We start from the raw sequence: 21,193 nt of genomic DNA, 5'->3' as shown, positions 1-21,193 counted from the left end.
TCTGGCCCAGCAGAAGTGACTTAACTTCTCTAGCCCTCAATCTCCATATCTATAAAGTAAGAGAAGTACACCCAATATAAGGTCTGTTTCAGTTATAATATTTTGTGATCTAAAAATAATAAAAATCTTTTCTAGCTAGACCTTGAAATGCTATTAAATACATTGGTAGAGAAACATTCTATTTTAAATCATTTAAGCCAAATAGTGATTTTTGCATATTTGTTCTTATTTTTCAGAAACTCTGTGAAGGCATATTTAAAGTTCTTATAAAGGACATCCCAACAACATGTCAAGTGTCCTGCCTGGAAGTTCTCCGTATTCTCTCCAGAGACAAAAAGATTTTAGTTCCTGTAACAACCAAGGAAAATATGCAGATACTGCTGCGACTAGCCAAACTAAATGAGTCGGATGATTCTTTGGAGAAGGTGTCAGAGTTCCCAGTTATTGTGGAGTCGTTAAAATGTCTATGTAACATAGTTTTCAACAGTCAAATGGCACAGCAGCTCAGCCTGGAACTTAACCTTGCTGCAAAGCTCTGTAATCTCCTAAGAAAGTGCAAGGACCGAAAGTTTATCAATGACATTAAGTGCTTTGACTTGCGCTTGCTCTTCCTCCTGTCACTTTTGCACACCGACATCAGGTCACAATTGCGCTATGAGCTCCAGGGACTACCGCTGCTAACCCAGATCTTGGAAAGTGCCTTTAGCATCAAGTGGACCGATGAGTATGAATCGGCCATAGACCATAATGGACCTCCTCTCTCACCTCAGGAGACAGACTGTGCCATTGAGGCCCTCAAAGCTCTCTTCAATGTGACAGTAGACAGTTGGAAGGTGCATAAAGAGGTAAGGTTAAAAGGATATTCTTATCTACCATGGAATTTAATTGGTCTGGGGCATTCCTAGAGCTGCCTGCAAAGGAGGAATGCTAAGTTGGGAAATGGAAAAAACGTTCAGTTCCTCCATTAATCAGTTGTATGACTCAAGATTAATTTCTTAACCATTTCTTTCCATTTGTGTAACACTTATCAGAAGAATAGGGTGAAGATAGACTATCGTTTTGTAAGATGCCAAATATAATTCCTTCTCTGAGCCATGCTATCATGTCTTTTCTTTTAAGAAGCCTCTTTCAGGAATAAGGTTTAAATTATAAGATTTGAAGGGAAACAAAACAATGTGGTTCATAAAGGTATAGGCATTTTCAATGGCTGCCGTCTTAAAAGTTAGGATAAATCAGGCCAGTTGAAACTGATAATGAGAATTGACGTCTGCTCGGAAGAGTAAAAGATGCTGTGTTATCACTTATCATCCAGTCTCCTAGAGTGTTACTTTATAGTGTTAGATAACTTTCAGAAGTGTAAGACTGCAACTTGATACCCATGCTTGTGCACAGTCCTAGAAAACAAGCATAATTACACGAGAGTATGGGAAAGGTTATTTTAAACCACTTGACTTATTTCTAGACTAAGATTCTTTTCTGTGGCTTGGACCTTCCAGCAACTCAAAGTAAGGCAGATTTGATAGTTATATTTGAGTACCCAGAAGAACATTATGCTAAACAAGAAACTTAGTTTAAGGAAGTCAACAATTTTAAGTGAAGCAGACATAAGCTCTTTTTCCTTGTTTCTAGAATCTCGACATTTTACATTTACCCTCTCTCCTTAACCTTAAACATCTGGTGAAATTCATCTTCCGCTTTTAAAAAAAAAAAAGCATTTTGATGCTAGAGCAAATTATCTTTTCTAACAATTGATTTTAGGTTAACATTTTGCTGTGTCCATTTGAAGCAGTTCTCACCATGAATAAAGATCTGTTTTTGCCAGCAGCCTGCTTTGAAAGGATTATCTCAGTGCAGTAATATAGTGGGAGTATGCAGGCATCTGAGTTTTAAAGTGCAAATAGGTCTATATTTTGAAACCAAATATTTGAAGATCAGTCCTAACAGCTGTTTTAGATGACTGTAGTATGGTCAGTTTTTCCTGGGACTTGGCAGAAAAAGATGTGGAAAGCCCACATGCTCCATTTATGCTTTGAAACCAAATATTTGGAAGTATTTAAAATGTTATGTCTCTATGCTTATTTGGTACCTTCTGTGGTTATTTTTCTTACACTGTTTGTTTTGGTGTTTTTAAGTTTTCCATTTAGTTGCAAGAGCTTTCTGAGACTGTTGGTTTGCCATTGTTGGACCTTCTGTTATTTGAATTGTGCCCCAAATAGTAGCTCAGACTATTCAGATTCCTGACAAAAAGGATTTATAACTCAATGGCTGCATATCAGTGTATGTATGGGATGGCATGGAATAAATATCAATAAATTGAGATTAGCTCTCATTAGTATGCTTCAGTTTTTAGTAATAGTGGGGCTAGAAGGTTTAGAAGAAAATGTTCATGTGGCAAAGAAATACTCATTCTATGTAATGGAATGTTTGTTCTCCAAAAGATCCATAAGAAAAGATCAATAGTCCCAAAGCAGGCATCTCAGCAGACCTAGTGCCTCTTGGGTTGTGGATCAGATGATACAGCCATTATAAAATGTGCCCCATTAATGTGACTCTGGGCTATTATTAAAGTTATCAGAAATGTAAACAGTATTGAAAATAGCCAATTCATTTAGTCAAGAGTGTGGGATAGGCTTTTTAAGCCACTCGAGTCTCTATTAAGTCTCCAAATTCAAATTTTAGCATACATTTAGTCACTCAGTCAACAAATATTTATGGACAATTGCTAGGTGTTCTGCTGTGTGTTATGTAATATATTGACAAATAATAGGCACAGCCTCTGCTTTCATGGAACTCCTATTTTGTTGTGAGAGAGGTAATAAGTAAATAGTTATATAATTCAAATTGTATTAAGTGCTAAGAAAGAAACAATGCAGTGATTGTACTTAGTATAGTCACAGAAGACCTCTGACGGTCTCTCCTGAAATTCGAAGACAGAATGATTCAGCCATTTGAAGAATGGCGGATGAGCATTTCCCAGAAAATGAACAGCATGTGAAAAGACACAGAAATCAGCATAGTGTACTTTTTAGTGAGGTACCCACAACTTAGTATGATGAAAATCTATATTAAGGACACAGAGAAACTTGCCAGAAAGAGTCCATTTACCTGGATTTTAATATATCACTTGTCAAATGAAAGATATCATTCTCCAATTTAGCAAACACCTATATAATTGTTAATGCTTTAAAATACCAACTGAAATAAAGAGACATGGAAAACACTGTACAGAAAAATCCAACTTTAAAATATAACAAAATAACTAATATTATTTTCTTTGTTATGAAAACGATGTATACTAATTGTAGAAAATCTGTGGGGAAAAAAGTATGCAAACAAGAAGAAAATACAAATTACCTATAAACTCACCACTCAAAGATAAGCACTATTTGCATTTGATGCATATATTTCTAACCATTTTTCATTGTATAACATATAAACATATGTATTTTTTTTTTTTTTACAAAAATGCAGTAATTTTATAATCTTGATCTTATTTTTACAACAAATGTTCTTAAAGAGTAGTGGTTTTCAGAATGTGTTCCTTGAAGCCATAAAGTTCGTAGGAATAGCTCCTGGGGGTGGGTGAAGTGAACAATGTTTGATGTTCCTCACTCTTGCTTTAAAAAGAGCCCTGGATTGTTGCTATTGCTGTTGTTTCTTTTTAAATTTGGGCTGTAGCTAGATTTCATTTGGTGAATAAAAAGAATTCTGCAACCAAAAAAAAAAATTAACAACCCCTTTCTTCTCCAGTTTTAACAAATTCTTCCTTCAGAATTGTCAGCATTTAACAAATCCCCTATGTGTAGGCATTTAGATTGTTGACAATTGTTTGCTATTTCAAATAATAATACAGTGAATTTTCTTGGGAAAATCTTCATAGTTGAATTCCCGGAATTGTTGGGTCAAAGGGTTTTTCAAAACCAATTTGGATTGCCAAATTGACCTTGAGCGTAGTGCTACTTTATACCTCTTCAAACCCTGGACATTTCACTTTTGAAAATCTTTACCTATTTCACAGTTCAACCATTACAAAAAATACAGTTTCCTTTCAGAAAATACAGATGTTTGGTTTTGGTTTTAACTGTTTTAGTAGGTATTTTTATGACTTCATTTATAATTCACCATAAACAGAAAATTAATGAGTAGGTTTTACTTGAGGTTTAGCAAATTAGTGCCATTTGTTCATTTTTAGGTTTATGCCTCAGTGTTAAATTCCTGCCTGCCTTACCATCACCAAATTAATTTGTAGAGTTCTTTCCATTCACTAAGAAATGTAGCTGGTCTTATTTCTACTTGTGGTGTCAGTCTTGTTTTCCTCTCTCCCTCCCTCTTTTCTTTCTTCCCTCTCTTTTTCTCTCCCTTTCCTAAAGGTAGTATGTTTAAGAAGGTCAAAAGATCCTTTTAGCAAGACCCGAAGTCCATTCTAGAAAAGTGAATTGGAAAGGGCTCATCATCTTCCTGCTTTAACACTGGGCTGTATTTCTCTGCTGATAAAGGAGAGCAGGTTGTTCTGGAGATTCCTCACTTAGCACACATTCCTTCTGCAGTGCTTCCCAGGTACCAATGCAATGTAATGAGAAAATACAAGGACCAACAGCCATGGCAGAGCCAGACAACCAAGTGCAACCAGAGAAGCTATACAAGTACTGAGTAGTCAAAGGAAGCTATTTGAGCAAAATTAAACAGTGAGTGTCCTTAGAAGGTAATTGGGAATGTCACAGTGTGACAGAAGAGGTTTGTTCCATAATTATTTTAAAGGAAATGTGAAAAAAGAACATGATATTAATTCAATAAAAATAAAGCTTCAAGCCATACCATTTTCTTTTCCTTGAATCATTTTTCAGCAACATATTGAGTGCCCAGTACGTGCCAAGTTCTGTGTTAGGCACACAAGATAAAGATGCAAGATAATGCATCAAGATAAATTATCACCACTTGCAAAGAACTAATGGTTTAATAGGAAAATCAGATATAAAAACACAGATAGATATACAACTGTTTGTTACATTATTTTCTACTCTTCTCTAATTTTCTGTGTTTGAAAAAGAAGAGTCACCTCTGCAGTGCACAGCTGCTTCAAATGCCGTATAGTCTAGATCTTTGGGGGTCTGTCTGACCCCAGTGGCAGTCTTTCCACTAAGCAACATACCTAGCACAAAGTAGTGTTCAGTAAATATTCGCTTAATGAAAAATTTAATGTGATATAGTTTGATATCTATATAGCGGAAATACGTGGGGAAAATAGCCTGAAGTTGACAGGAAGGAAGGAAAGTTTATGGTACCTTTTAAATTTTCAAAGCTATTTAAAAATTCTCTAGCAGTCTTAAAAATTTAATAACATCGTTTATAGGAGCAGATTTTCTAGCCTTTTTGGAATTACAATGCTCTATTTTATAACATTTATATTTTCTTTTGTAAGTTAATTCAAAAAAGCATTTATTTTATGCCTAGCACCATGATAGATGCAATAGTGTAAAGAGGTAAAGTACCTAATTTTTGCCTGTAAGGAGACGAGATTTTTGAACATACACGATTTAGTGGGACACATAACAAAGTAGAGGTAAGCAAAAGGTCTAGGGTAAAACATAGGGTGAAATGCTGTCTGAGTTATAACTATATTCCAGTTAAGAGCACTTATGTACATGCACATCTGTGTTTTTGTTAGCTTTTCACCTTTTATAGAATTGAAATTGAATTTTCCATATACAAGTTTTACAAACCTCATTGAAGTAGTTAGAACTACCTCGAGATAACAAAACCAGATTAGGACTCATTGGTGCAAAATATTTTCCCTTTATACTTCCTCTCAGGCATTGATTAGATCGGTTAAAGCTTTGAATGAAGGGGCGTAAGGAACTCAATACCTTTACCAAACAAAAGTGAAATCTTCTAGTTTGCGCAGGAGGAAAAAAGCAACAGTACAGTAGTAGAATCTGTAATTAAGAAATAAAGTCTATGTAAAGAGATCCCAAAGAATTTCCTGAGTTTTTAATCTCTCTGTTAGTGTCATCTCATTTTGATTTCCACTGCCACAGCAAGCCTGCTTGCTTTCTCTCTCTTCTTCCTCTCTTTGTCCTTAGGGACTTTTCTTTCTCAGCCTTTGGGGATGGTATGATTTCAGAGGAGAGAATATTGATGCCCTAATGATACCAAAATAAAAATCATGAAGCAAGTAAATGACAGTTGTATAAACTGTGCTTGTATAATGTTTTATAAAGAGCAGTTTAATCCTTCCAACATCCTTGTGAGACAGGGGCATTAACCCCATTTGACAAATGAGGACACTAAAGATCAGAGAGTTTTATTTATGGAAAGTCATACAGCAGAATAACCAACATTAGGAAATAGTGTCCACTCTAACCTTTGTTAAGTAAGACTTCTTAAATGATAGCACTCATTCAACAAATATTTGTTGTGACATAGACCAATGAAGTAGAAAAAAGAGTCTAGAAATAAACCTACGCATATAGTCAACTGATTTATGATACAGGTAACATTGAAGTACAGTAAGAGAAAGATGGGCTTTTAATAAATTTCACTAGATCAATTGTATGGCTTTATGAAAAAAATGAATTTGAATCTTTGCCTTATACCATCTAAAAAATTACTTTGAGATGGATAAGAGACATAAATATAAAAGGTAAAATAATAAATCTTTTAGAAGAAAATAGAAGATTATCTTCATGGCTTTAACATAAACAAGTCAAACATTTCTTAAATAGGCAAAGCTTTCTAAAACAGGACAAAATAAAGATCAAGCCATAAAGGAAAAATAAAAAAACTGGTCTTCATTAAAATTAGTTAATCAAGAGAAGAAAGTAAAAAGGCCACCAAATGAGAGAAAATATTTGTAATACATAAATGCAATAAAGGACTCTACCAGAATATATTAAATGGTCCTACACATTCATACAAATAAAGTCAGTCAACCCAATAGAAAAGTAGGCAAAAGGCTTGCAGGCGCTTTACTAAAGAGCTATTATCCAAATGACCAATAGACATCTGAAAAGGTATTCAACTTTATTAATTGTTAGGAAAATGCATGATAAAACCATGAGACAACTGCACACCCATGAGAATGCCCAAAATTATAAAGCTGACAATACCAAGTGTTGACGCAGTTGTTGAGCAACTGGTGGAAACATAAATTGGTATAAACACTTCGAAACACTGTTTGGCAGTACCTTCTAAAGCTTGACATATGTGAATGCCCTGTGACCCAGCATACCAAATGATGTGTAAAAAGTATGTTCATAGCAGCACTCTTCGGTACATAGTCCAAAACTAGAAATAATCAGTGTCCATCAAGACTAGGATGGATAAGTAAATTGTAATGTATTCGTTGTATTCACGAGTGTTTTCTTAACCTAACTGTGGTACAGGACCAGATTTTTTTCCCTGTCAGAATGGAACTCTTCTGTAGTACATTATTACACACAAGGTCAAATCACTCAAAAATTTCTAGATGCTCCCATGCACCTTCCTACGCATGGAATTGCAGATCAGTGGCAAACAAATGTGGACCAGCAGTGGTCTACAAATTGCACTTCAAATAACGCTGTCCTCAAGCAATGAAGGCAAACCAACTGCAACTACACACAACAATGTGGATGAATTTCACTACCAGATGCAAAGGGGTCTATACTTTATGATTCCATTCATTTAAAGTTCAATGACAACAAAAATCACCCATGATGTTAGACATAAGGATTACCCTTGAGGAGCAGAAGATTGTCATTTGAAGGGGCCAAGAGGGGAATTCTGGGATTCTTAATCTTGGCACTGCACCAATGCATCATTTTTGTGTTGATTAGATAGATGTGCTCATTTTTGTGAAAATTTTATCAAGCTGTACACTTATGATTTGGGCACTTTTTGCTTATGTTTTACTTACCATTTACATTAAAAATGATTAAATACCTATTATACACATGCAAAGGTATTAGGTCAGTGAAGAAAACAGTGTATATCAACCAATGTGGAATTACAAATTATGATTCCATGAAAGGTGTACTGATAGAAAATAAGGAAGGAAGGAATCTACTTAGATATGATGGTCAAAGAAGGGCTTCTCTGAAAAGGTATTTTAGCTGAGACCTAGAGGATAAAAAAGGAAGCCACAAAGCCAAGAGTGGAGGCAAACAATAAGGAATTTCAGTAACTGTTTTAAGCAGAGAGAATTTAATGGATTTATGGCAAAAGAGATATTGCAGATGCAGGGTACAACTTGGGAACTGGTGTTATGAAAATTGGGCAGGAGGAAATGGGATGGAAGGAAGTAGGGTTTTGGTGTGCATTTGCTGATAATGGAAAGGCGAAAATGGGTAGTTTTGCAAGAGTCTTGTCAACATCAGGATAAAAAAATTGTGATATCTAGAATAAAGGAAAATCTGGTTTAAAAGGAAGTACATTCCCAGTTAATTTTCAAAACCAAGGAAAATAAGATTATTAAAAGTTAAGTGATGGATGAGCTTTAATGCATTTCAGGGTGTTTTGGGTAATTTGAGATAAATAAAAGTATGTTTGCGTATTAGAGAATTTTGATTCAGGCATTTGAAGATGGGTGGCAAACGGGACAGCATTCATTCCAACCCCTCCAGTTTTAGTGTCTCTGGCATCCCACCGGTCACTCTTGTCCTTTACCCTCCCCTACTCACACACAGCTATTCGATTATCACTCATTTCATCCTTTCTCCTGAGCATTTGCATGTGTATCATCCTTATTTTAATCCTTTTATAACCCTAACAAGATGCATGTGGGGAAACTTTGGCTCAGAGAAGCTGTGTGATTTGTCTAAGTTCACAACCTACACTCCTGACTCCAAGTACATTGCTTTTTCTCTTGTGCCACTGAGGCCTTTATCTCTATAAGACGTGATGGTCTTATGTTTAAAATATTGTCATCTGCATTATGAGTAATAAAAGTGTGCCTGTTGTTAGATTTTATAAGAGACATCTTCCTAGAAGGATGAGTTATATATATGAATATAGGATATATATGTATAATACGTGACTATATTTCACTTAATATAGACTTGAAATCAATTTTGTATATACTGAAGTTTTAAAAAAAAGTTTAATAGCTTTTGAGGTAATTAGAACTTTCCTGAAGTATAGCATATCAATGATCTCTAGCATAATTATCACTGATTTCATAAGTCTTCTTAATTACTAAAAATCTGGAAGAAGAGAGATATGACCTTAATGCAGAGATTAAAGAAATTGTAGTGCCCCAAGATCTCACTAAAAATGAGAAGGTAAACCAAGTAATTATTCAGAGCTTAGCTTATTTCCTGCTGTTTGCCTTCTTCCCTCTGACTCTGTGTCTTTAATACCACTGATAGATTAAACTCATATCACTTGTTTTTCATCACTTGTTGGTAGCTCTAGGGAAACTAGGAGATTTAGAAGATTCATTAAAATGAAGTCAATAGGGTCACTTCATAAATTATATAAAAGGCTAACCATTGTACTGTGTACCTAAAACTAATATAAGTAAATAGAAATAAATAAATAAATATGAAGTAAATAGATTATAGATTTTAATCCATTGCTTTTGAAAGTTAAGAGATGAGCCATTTTTGCTAAGCATGTACAACCTGCTCCTAAAATATCCAATAGCATTACATTTGTATAACTTTTATGATGACTAGTAAACTAGAACAGTGGAGCCAAAGAATCTAACCTAGCCTTTCTAGAAATGGAAAAGATCCCTAGTTGAATGGAATCCTAAAATAAAGTAAAACAGCGTGGGTAATGCATGGGTGCTGATCGTGTCTCTCTCTGCCTGACATGCCCTAAGGGAGCCTGCTAGATCGACTTCTGGTTTCAGCCATTTATGGAGGTGACTGTAGCTGTTCATATGAGACAATGACTGTTCACTGACTGTTGTCTTGGAAATTCTTCCTAGAATATCCTGACCTCTACCATGTGTGGTATAAGAATGACTGTTTTGGCGCGGGGACATAAGATGACTCCCAGGGATGTAGTAATGCACCACACTCCTTCATTAAGGTGAACTCAATCCCCAACTTTTTTCCTCTCTTTTTTATTTGCCATAGAGTGATTCTCATCAGTTTCGTGTCATGGCAGCTGTCCTTCGCCATTGTTTACTAATCGTAGGTCCAACTGAAGACAAAACAGAAGAGCTGCACAGGTAGGTAACCTCTATATTTGTATCTCAACGAAGGACATCATCAGTTCTTGTTTTTATGTATCTAATTTTAATTGCTTTAGACGAGAAAGTGAAAATATTACAGTAAATCAGCTATCTGTCAGGTCAGAAATCATTACTATGCCCTGATGAAAAGTTTTCATTCTGTCCCCTTTGACTTTGTTATATCGAGTTCCAACAAAGAGAAAAGAATTTGACATTTGTTGCATTCAACAGGAAACCCCAGAACAACTATAATAATAGCACACAGTTATTGAATACTGTGTGTGACATCTTAACTTCTTTTAATCATCACACCAGCCTTATGAAGGAGGTACCACTATTTTTCCCTAAAAAGATGATGAAACTGAGGCATAGAAAGATCAAGCAATTTCTCCGAGATCACATAGCCTTAATAAATGAAAGAGCGTGGATTTGAACCCTGCTTTTAATTACTACACTTAAACCAATACTCTCACTAATCTCATTGTAAAAGTATTTACCAAAAAACATATCTTAAGCAATATTAATTAAATTTTAAAATTTATAAGAATTAGGTTACAGTCTCAAGTTTTAATATAAAAAATAAATATAAAAAAGTTTTATGACTTGACTGTTAGAGCTGTAAATGGACTGCTGTTAAAATGTATTATTCTATGAGAACAACTCATTAGTACTAACGCAATTTCTAGTTCTATTACTTTATTCTAGATCACATTTGTAGTAACAAGACTTCTGACTTGAACATAAAACTGCTCATGGTGCTTTATAAGAACACACATGGCATTTTAAACAATTCAAATAAATTAAAATCTGCAAAAAAAAAAAACTTTTTGCATTAACTCTGTTTTACAAGCAAATTTAATAATATTGGGTTCTTCTTAATAAGTAGAAATTAGCTTTGGGGCATTTGCAATATTCTGTTTTCCAAAATGTGGCTTAAATATAACTATGGAGACACAACCACAGTGTAAAATAAAACTTACCCTTAATTGTTATTTTTCAAGAAACTCCATGTTATTTTTGTTATGGTTGGCAATTTATTATTTGATATTGTAATGAGTCTGTTGGTAGGTTATCTTTATGTGCTCTGCCCTGCAAGCCTTCAAAAGATTGTTTTTAACAATTAAAAAGTGTAATTTTTTATGCAGCTACAGATCAAAAATTCCTTTAATTTTCTTGAGACTGTGCTTTTTAAAAATCAGATTAACTGCAATAAATCATATCTTCTAAAAAGATTTTATTAGCATTTTGTCTTACTGTTAATTTTTTTATGGTCCAAAGACTAGAAATCTAGATACTAAAAGTAAGAGAAAATGAGTTTACAAGCCCAGGGGTAAATTCATTTTTTTTTAAATCAGATATCACGAGTTAACAAACATTCATACAAAAATGCGAAGAGAAAGTGTATTGACAGGAATTGTTACACTAGTCACAAAAACATTGCTAAGGATTCTCTGAAGGATGAATATAATATTTTAACACAGCACCTGATATCTGTCAAAATACAGCAAAACTGCATAGAGATTTTAAATATCAAATTTTTAAAAAAGCAATCAGATTTCTTTATTTTTCTTTCTGATGCTTAAATATTTATTTTCTTAAATTTTAAAGATATTTTTCTTCAAATTTGCTTTAATCTTAAAAGTTGCTTTGATAAAATATCTATCAGCTACTGTAAATAAGAAGGGTTACCCCTAGAGCTAGACAGGATTTATGAGTATAGAGGCTTTCCTGGGAGATTGAGGTTGCTGCTGACCTGACAGTTTATCTCTAATGGCCCTGCATGTCCCTTTAATCGGAATTAAAGTAATTAGTATCATTTGAGCAGTAATGACTCTAGGATAATCCATTTAAATACAGAGAAAACTGTACCAACCTTAAAGGGCTATTTTAGGAACCGTACTAGAATTGTAATATCTACTAAAGTCTGCTCCTTTGTAGTGACCCTGAAAACAGTTCGTGTGTGTGTGTGCAAAACATAAGTTTAAGAAAAAAAATCAGAACGTTTCAAAGTAAGATCTTAGTTCATTTTTAAAGTTATTCTCTAATGTTTTTTTGACACTGATTTATTTTAATGAAAAATGTAATGAAATAGGTAAACCTGGACAGTATAAAGTATGGTTATGCATTATTTTCAAACTCAAAAGGTTGCAATAATGATTAGATGCGAAATTAATAAAGCACTCTGCCCCCAGCACTGAGTAAGCTCTCAGTAAATGGGGAGCTGCTGCTACCACGTGGCCACCACAACACTGCTTCTATTACTGTTACTGTAAGAAGTGTATTGGCTATTAGATCCAATATTTAGTTTCAAATCTCCTTTTAAAAATTGTTTCACAATTTGGTATTTTGTTTAGAAAACTTATTTCTATGTATATCCTGTGATTACGTAGAGAAATTCTTTTTGTTAATCTAAGTTTTTCTATGTTCTATGATACATGCATGTCAGGAGCCTAGGAGACGAGTGAGTAAAATGGCTTGGCAGCAGCTTTTTTCTGATACGTTGTCTCTGTAAGACAGTGTTCCCTGTACCCCACCAGAGAAATCAAGAGGACTTGGATGTAGAGATAAAATGAGTTAGCTCACAACAACAGCTGACTTGACCTTTCCTTCCACTGATCAGCATCTTAGTTTTAAAAATCTGTGTCTTATATTTCATTTTATTTTGCCTATACTTAAGGTAACAAGTAAATTGTTGGTATGACCCTCCTCTTTTGGTACATTAAAGGACGTCCTAGTTCTGTTCATCTCTTCTATCTGCCTGAAAGTATTTTCAGCCCTCTTATCCATAGTCAGTCAGCTTATACATAAACACTTAGCCAAAAAAAGTTCCATGTGAATATGGTTGTGGTTTTATTTTGTTTTGGAGAGAAAGAGGAAGATGGGATGGCCTGTGCATGAAAAAAGAGAGGAGAAAAGACGAGGGGAGGACCAGATCTGATTTAATTTCCTTTAGCCTCTCAATCTAATTTCTTTCACTCAGCACATTGGTATCTACAAAGCTCTTTATTTTTTCACCCAAAAGAGCCAGTGTGTTTAAAAAGTATTTATTTCTCTACTTTTTTTTTTGTTATTTCTTTGTTTAAACCAATTCATTTTATCTCATATATTGAAGGGGAAAATTTAGTACCTAATGACAACTCATTACAATGCTAAGCTTTGAGATTTAATTGACATATAACGTTGTACAAGTTTAAGGTGTATAACATGTTAATTTCAGCCACTTACATGTTGCAAAATGATTAGCACCATAGCATTAGCTAAGCATAGTGGCTTACACATGACAGACTTAATAATGTTTGAAAATTAGATGATTTCATTTTGGCTTATATTTATTAACTGAACACTTACTATGTGTTAGGCTCTATGTTGAGCTCTAGGGCAACAAAGATGAATCTAGTACAATCTGTGTTCTCCAGGGGATAAAACAGACTTTTAAGTAAGCAAATGCAGTTGTTCTGATGAATGTTGTGTCAGACATGATCGAGCTTATGTAGCTATATGGAAAAATTAGTTTACTTTGGAGAAATCAAGGAGAGGAGGTTTTATTTTGGGTTTTTTTGTTGTTGTTTATTATTTTGTTTGTTTTTGTTCTTTTGTTAACCTTAAAGTTCTTAGCTTTTTAACCTGATTTTCACTGTGAATAACAGTTATCTAGGTGAACAGATATTTTTCTCTTGTATCTCTGAGCACCGTGCTAGGTGCTTGAAGGACTCCACAGTGCATACTCTGGAGGAACATAGTCTAAATGGGGAGACAAGACATAAATATTATTACTAGTTAAATAACATTTCAAGACAAGAATAAAAGAGGTATCATAAGATAGTTTTTGAGTAGTCTCTCAGTAAATTAACTATCCAAATAGTAATTACTAATAGAATTCAAAGAACAAACTCACTGTGGTCTCACATGATGAGGGGACTCTTCCTCATTCATGTGGTACCTGTTCTTCATCTTCATCCAGACCTCCGGTTCCCTGATGATTCCTTTTTCTCCTATGTATAAGCCCCCATATAGGTTTACTTTCTTTCCTCTCTATTCTGAAGCATTGATTCATCATTTCAACCTCTCTCTGGTCCCTCATCATTATCATGTCCTGCCAGCCTTCAGGTACCCAACCCCAGATCTGTTAGATCACCTTCTTTCTCTACTTCTAAACTCAGGCTGCTCGTCCTTTGGGAAAATTTTACCTAACCTGACAGAGTGGTACTTCATCTTCAGAGTATGCAGAGTTGTTTTTTAAAAGGCAAATCTCTGCTTAGAAACAAAAATACATTTGTTTTGTCACTGTGCATTTATTAATGATCTGCGGTTTCATCTGGGTAATGTTTCCCTGGCTTTTGCACCTTCTCCTTTGTTCAAAGGCCAACACAACTCTGGTTTAAGGTTATCAATAAGCTGCCTGGCTGTAACATATCTCATCACGGCAGTCCCCTTTATTATAATCTCTCTACCTCACTCCATACACACACCTTTCTGGCCTACTACTAAGGCCCCTCCTTTAGAGGCCTTGTCTTTTGCTTTAGACTTAAGAGACTTGTTTTCATTTCTCCACAGACACCATATTCTCTTTCTTCCATATTTTACTATTCTTTCCTGTAGTGCAGGGATCCCCAGCCGATGGGCTGCAGACTGGTGCCAGTCTGTGGTCTATTAGGAACCAGACCGCACACAGGAGGTAAGCAATGGCGAATGAGCAAACCTTCATCTGTATTTGGAGCTGCTCCCCAGTACTAGCATCACCGCCTCAGCTCCACCTCAGGTTATTTCTCAGAGGAGCACTGGTCCCTGGTGCCAAAAAGGTTGGGGACCACTGCAGTATAATGCAATATGTCTACCATTCAGAATCTCCTTAATAATTGGCATTTACTATGTGCCAAGCAGAATGCTTTACATGCTTTTTTTCATTCAATCCTCACATCGATAAAGAGATAAACTTATTTCCCTTTATAGTTGAGGACACCAAGGCCTAGAAGAGGTCATGTAATTTGCCCAAGGCACACTTTTACTAAGGGGCAACCTAGAATTCGGCCCATTGTTCTACAAATTATGTTATGCTGCTTTCTCTTAGGACAATGGGTATATTTTATTTATTTTTGTATACTTAGCACCTAGCACAAGGCATAGTAAGTATTTGCTGAGAATGAAGTAAGGTTTGAGCTAGTTTTAAAGAATGAGAGTGTTCTAGGCAAGAGAAAACATGGACAGATACAGAAATAAAGAACAATGACCAGGTCACTATGAGTTATAAAGGTACCCACTGCTGAGAGCAGCATTCAGAGGTCTTTCCATCCATACCTGATCCAAAGTTTTCTTGACACTTCCTCATCTGCTGCTGTTCCAGCCTTCTCTTGGCCTTTGCACGAAACTCCTCTTAGGTGTTAGCTACCTGATTCTTTTGTTATTCTCTCTTGAATCCATTCTATGTAGGCTTTAGTCCCACTACTCCACCAGAATGGCTATTAAGGTCACTAGTGATTTCTGTGTTGCTAAATCTAGTGGACGTTTCTCAGTTGTCATTGCTTGATCTGCCCACATCCTTTGTCACAAGCGACTCCAGTCTTACTTACCTATTTTTTTCCAGGATACCATACTATCTTGGTTTTCCTCCTACCTGTAGCTAGTTGTAATTTCTTCCTCTATGTCTCAGCCTCTGGATGATGGAGTGTCCCAGGCTCAGCCCTATTAGTTTTTCCTCCCACACTCATTCCCTTACTGATCTAATCCAGTCTTCTATCTTTAAATACTATCTACATGTTAATGACTTCTCAATTTATATACCTAATCTAGATCTCTCTCCCCCACCCCTCCGAACTCATTCTTATAACTAACTTCCTACTAACATCTCTACTTGGAAGTCTAATGGCATCCCAAATTTAACATATCCAACATTAAACAGTCTTCCCCTAAAAATTTGCTTTTCCCATTTCAGTTTATGGCAACTCCAGCTTTCCGCTTGCTAAAGCTAGAACCTTGGATTCTCACACTCTACACTAGTCTGTCAGGAAATCCTTCAAAATGAATCTACATCTAACCACTTCACTGTTATCCCCTGTTCACACACCTGAATTATTATAGTAACACCTTAACTGGTCTTCCTCACCTTTGATGTCCTTCCTATTAACTGTTCTGCTGGAGCCAGAGTGACCCTCTTAACATAACCCTGCAAGGTCAATCTCACCCCTTACTACCTGTCTGGTCTCCTATCCTACTCTTCCTTCTGTATATGTGCTTCAACCACCCCAACTTCTTTGCACTTCATACATGTCACTGCTCCTGCCCTGGGACCTTTGCTCTTGCTTTTCTTCCTGAAAAGCTCTTTCCCCAGATAGCACACAGCTTAATCCCTAACTTCTTTTTTTTTTCATGATTATTATTTTTTTTTTTATTATGGAGACATTAACAAAAAGACATTAACTTTTTGTTAATGTCTCCATAATAAAAAAACATTAAGTTTCAAGTGTACAATTCAACAGTAAGCCATGTAGATATCCCTAACTTCTTTAAGTCTTTGCTCAAATGACACCATCTCCGTGAAGTCTGCTGTAATCACCTTATTCAAAATTACAACCCACACATCCTGCCTAACTTACCCTCCTGGGTTTTACACCCAGACCACTTATCACCTTCTGTTCAATTAACTTATTTGTTTTGTCATTGACTGTTTTTTGCATACTCGAAAATAAGCTCCATAAGGGCAGGGAGGTATCTCTGTTTTCTTCATAATACCTGCCTAAAGCAATGCCTAGCATAGGTAATTAAGAAATAATTACTGAATTGAGTTAGATTACTGAGTTAGATTAAAGTAAACTTAGGTATTTACATCTGAAAATCTTTGGGTGATCTTAAGATTCATTAAAGTAGGTTTTTCAGCCATGAAAAAGATATCTGACCAGGAAGATTTGTTAACAGTTGTGGGTCTACATGTACTGTCATCGTGCTTCTCTGTGACATTTGGTATTAAATTATGTTCAGTCCAGCAAATTGATACAGGGCCGTATTTTAGATTGCCTTCCCTCTCCCACAACTACAAGGCTTTAATCAGGGCATTAAGGAGCTCTAAATAGGCCTTGCTTTTAAATCTGCATATCAGGAGGGGGCTGGGAGCATGAGTGGGAGGATGTCATGTCCCAGTGATTAATGATCTCTAGGAAGCTGAAAAGGGGAGAGTAATATACACAGTATTTCTACCCCCTGGAGTAGGAATGCAAACACCATTGTGTGGATCTGTGCATAGTCACTGACTTCCTGGTAGCTGGAGAATTTCATACACTCTTCTACCACAAATAAAACTGTCAGAGAAGTGACAGAGCTCAAAAAGCTGGCCTTCCTTACTTAAAAAGAATAGCTCAAACACAGTGAGCCAGAAAATTAATTTCGTAGTTGTTTGGGAACCCAGTTGTTTAATAAGAAACGAGAAAATGGGAACTTTTCTTGAAAAGCCTACAACCTCCAAATATTTGATGAATAAAACTCTGTATTTGATTTCTTAAATATACCAACTTCCCGGAAACTGCTTATTTTAAATGAATTTAAAAGGAAATATTTCTTTGTAATGAAATGCATCATCTTAAACTTTTCAGTATGGTCTCTGTGGTAGATTCAGAGAATTATACTATCGATAGACTCCAGAGCCTACTGCCCTATGTGTTTAAAAAAATCCTAACATTTCAGAATGGCTTATACAGTTTTAGAAAGTAATTCTAAGGTAGAGTTCTTTTCTTTTCTTTTTTTTTTTTTAACTCTAGTGAATCTGTAATAATTACAGTTACCAAATGTTTAAGTCAGAAGCAAAATATCTTTAACTATGGATAAGGAACTACAGATGTTTGCAAAAAATTTTTTTAAAAAGTTTGTGGGTAAAGCATTTTATTTCAACCAGTTGTAATTATTTACAAATAACCAAAATTACAGACTTTTCTTTGTTTAATAATAATAGCAGCAGCAGTAGCAGCAGCTGCAGTAGATTTTCAGTGGGAACAACCAAATAACTTGTATTTTACCAGGAACTATTCATTCATAGGATTTGTTATTTTTGTTCTTGGTTCAGATTTTTTGGTACCCTTTACGTTAACACTCATTGTTCTACATCATCTAAGTTTTAAACTTTGATTCCTTACGATTTTTTTTCCATAATATAAAAAGAAAGGAAATATTCATTCTTGGGGAAATGGAGTCACACTTCAGAGTAAAGGAGAGGAAAAAATTGTGTGTTTTATTTCTTTTATTTTGTTTTATTTTTGAGAGTATCACTATAATCTAAATTAAAAGGAACTACTATGGTCTAAATTAAGACCGCATCAGATAGATTAAGCCCTGAATTTGGTTTCCAAGTGGTTAGACTTTTAAATTACATTTGCAAGAGTTTATTTTTAGTCAGGATGTGGTTATTTTTAGACCTGCTTCTCTGTCACTAGGAAATGTAATGCCTGTCTTTCCATTGTTGTTTATCAGGAAGTTCTGAGGCACAGGCTTACAAGATCCAGTTAGCACAGAGCACTGCCTCTCCCTTTAGATGAAAGAATATGAAATAATACATGAAAGAAAATATTTTAATTGAGAACATGTCTAATTTTTCAATTGTTAGTGTCATTTTAATCTTTTATACACTGAGCAACAGTGCAAGAATACCAACAATACAAGGTTTGGGTTCCCCCTACTGGTGTGCATCTCAGGCTGGTGTATTCATTAATACATAGGAGAAAGGCCTAGGAGATAGCTTCAAAAGAACTATGGTGGCCTCTTTTAAAGAAACCTGGTGATAAGAGAGCAAGAAAAAGCACCATTACCCATTTTCTGCAAGTGTCTCACAAAAAATTTGGATGATCTAAAAATTGTATTTTCTACATCTAGAAAAAAACAAAACTTAATCCTACGATATTTGAGTTTTAACATTGTTGCCTCTGTGATAAGCTGCTTATATACAGTGCTTCTCAGATGCTTTATGTTGTAATCTAGGGAATAATAAAACACCGGTGAATCCACAAAAGGATTTAAAACCCCAAGGAAAAATTGTAAAGCTAGCATTGTGTTGTAACAAAATTAAAGAGCTGGTGTTAAAGCTCACTAATTCCTATTTTAGCATTTCAGAAAGTGACATGACATCATGTGATTGTGTGTGTCCGTTTAACATCTGTTCTTTCTAATTTGTCATCTGTGTATTTGAAATAGTTCTCTTTATTTTCTCTTAGTCAGTAAATGCCACGTAATATTAAAGGCTCATTTTGAAAAAGAAAATTTTTAATTGACTCCTAAAAGTCACTTCTGAACTTCTTACTATGTTTGCTTTTTAAAAGACTATTCAATCAAGTTAAAATATTGTATTTTTAAATTGCTTTTCAGCAATGCAGTCAACCTTTTAAGCAATGTTCCGGTCTCTTGTTTGGATGTTCTCATTTGTCCATTAACCCATGAAGAAACAGCCCAAGAGGCAACGACTCTAGATGAAGTGCCCAGTGATAAAACAGCTGAGAAAGAAACAGTTTTGAAAAATAATACCATGGTATATAATGGTATGAATATGGAAGCCATTCATGTTTTACTCAATTTTATGGAGAAGAGAATAGACAAGGTAAGGCTGATAAAATGGAGGCCTTTGAAAGATGCTTCTAAAGAATGTAGAAGTGCCATACATAGCAGTATTACGAGACATGATTTTTAAATCTAAGCTTCTTTTATAGTTGACATCTTGTATAATTATTTGTTCTCTGGAAAGCACTTTATAATGCTATGATAAATTGATGAAACCAAGTGAATTAATTTGTTTAAAGCTGAAATTGTATTGATGCAGCACCAAAATTGACAAGTGCCTGAAAACAAAGGAAAAATGAATTACTTTTACACGTAGTTATTTTGTAAGTCCTAGAGGTTAAAATTATCCCCCCCAAAACTTGCTGATACTTTTCATAATACCTAAAAGACATCTTTAAAAGAAAAATCAACTTTCTGTTGGTTGTGAGCTGCTTATATTCTCTCATCTGCCACTTGCTTTGTCAGGCAACTGTATTAAAAGGCAGCAGGGTAGTGTGTGGGTCGATCATCAAAACCTTTGCCTCATTTAAGCTTATTGGTTAAGTCAGTGAAGACCCTATAAAATGTAGAAAAACCCAGGAAGGGTGAAAATGAGCATTAGTAAACATGAAACTAACTGATGAAACGGAAATATTGTTAGGAAAATAATTTCATAAATAGTTTGTAAGCTTTGGTAGCATAGAATGTCTTCCCCTCAAAAAGGAGTATTAATATGCTCAGTTATATGGAGAAAAGTAATACTGTTACAAACTAAACTAATATAGCATATATGGTTTTCTTTATAGGGAAGCAGCTATAGAGAGGGTCTAACTCCAGTTCTCAGCTTATTAACAGAATGTTCCCGAGCCCATCGAAACATCAGAAAATTTCTCAAAGATCAGGTAACTGCTTAATGCATATTACATCTTAAAGTTCATCTTCTATGTGTTTTTTTTTAAACATAGAATTAATGATTTAAATTCTTTCATAGTTGTTTTCTTTTAGAAAGTCAGAAACTCGGAAAAGTTAGTTTTAATCTTTGAAATCTTCCTAATCCAGAAATAAGTGATCCTGTGTATTTTTTTGTCATTCATTTATTCAACAAGTATTTCTTGAATCTACTATGTGCTGTGTTCTAAATATCGTTCTAAACATTAAAATACAGATGAAGTCTTTGCCTTGTGGAGTTGACCTTACACTGAGAGGTTAAAAAGTAAACAAGTAAAGATATGATATAATGGCAAGGAAGGATAAGCATTCTGAAGATAGATACAGCAGGGGAGGGGGAACTTAGAAGAATAAGGGAGGACCTCTCTGAGGAAGTAATGTTTGAGCAAAAACTTAGATAAGTAAGAAAAGGATCTCTGAGAATATTCTAGAACGAGAATGTACTACCAGAGAACAAGTTCAAAGTTCCTGAGATGGAAGGATGCTTTGGAATGCTTAAGGAAAAGCAAAAAGATCAGATAACAATGTGCAAAGGAGAGAGTGGTAGATGAAGTAAAAGAGAAAAGCAAGAAGTAAATA

At 35.0% G+C, this 21,193-nt stretch overlaps 1 protein-coding gene across 10 annotated transcripts in view; it reads left to right on the top strand.

Moving 5' to 3' along the window:
* Positions 1–21,193, top strand: part of RIC8B (RIC8 guanine nucleotide exchange factor B) — a 90,115-nt gene that overhangs the window by 32,601 nt on the left and 36,321 nt on the right. For all 10 annotated transcript variants that reach the window (XR_005656123.1, XR_005656122.1, XR_005656121.1 and 7 more), the window contains exons 3-6: positions 237–845; positions 10,062–10,156; positions 19,499–19,727; positions 20,473–20,568. Coding sequence is in view for 3 of the 10 variants with exons in the window: in XM_039877871.1 (XP_039733805.1) it covers positions 237–845; positions 10,062–10,156; positions 19,499–19,727; positions 20,473–20,568 (1,029 nt within the window). In the remaining 7 variants the exon portion in view is untranslated. The remainder of the gene's footprint in view (positions 1–236; positions 846–10,061; positions 10,157–19,498; positions 19,728–20,472; positions 20,569–21,193) is intronic.

The sequence above is a fragment of the Pteropus medius genome, unplaced genomic scaffold (assembly GCF_902729225.1).
Source record: "Pteropus medius unplaced genomic scaffold, Ma_sr-lr_union100, whole genome shotgun sequence".
Taxonomy (NCBI): Eukaryota; Metazoa; Chordata; class Mammalia; order Chiroptera; family Pteropodidae; genus Pteropus; species Pteropus medius.
The sequence above is the reverse complement of the archived record's forward strand: the minus strand, read 5'-3'. Positions and strand labels throughout refer to the sequence as shown.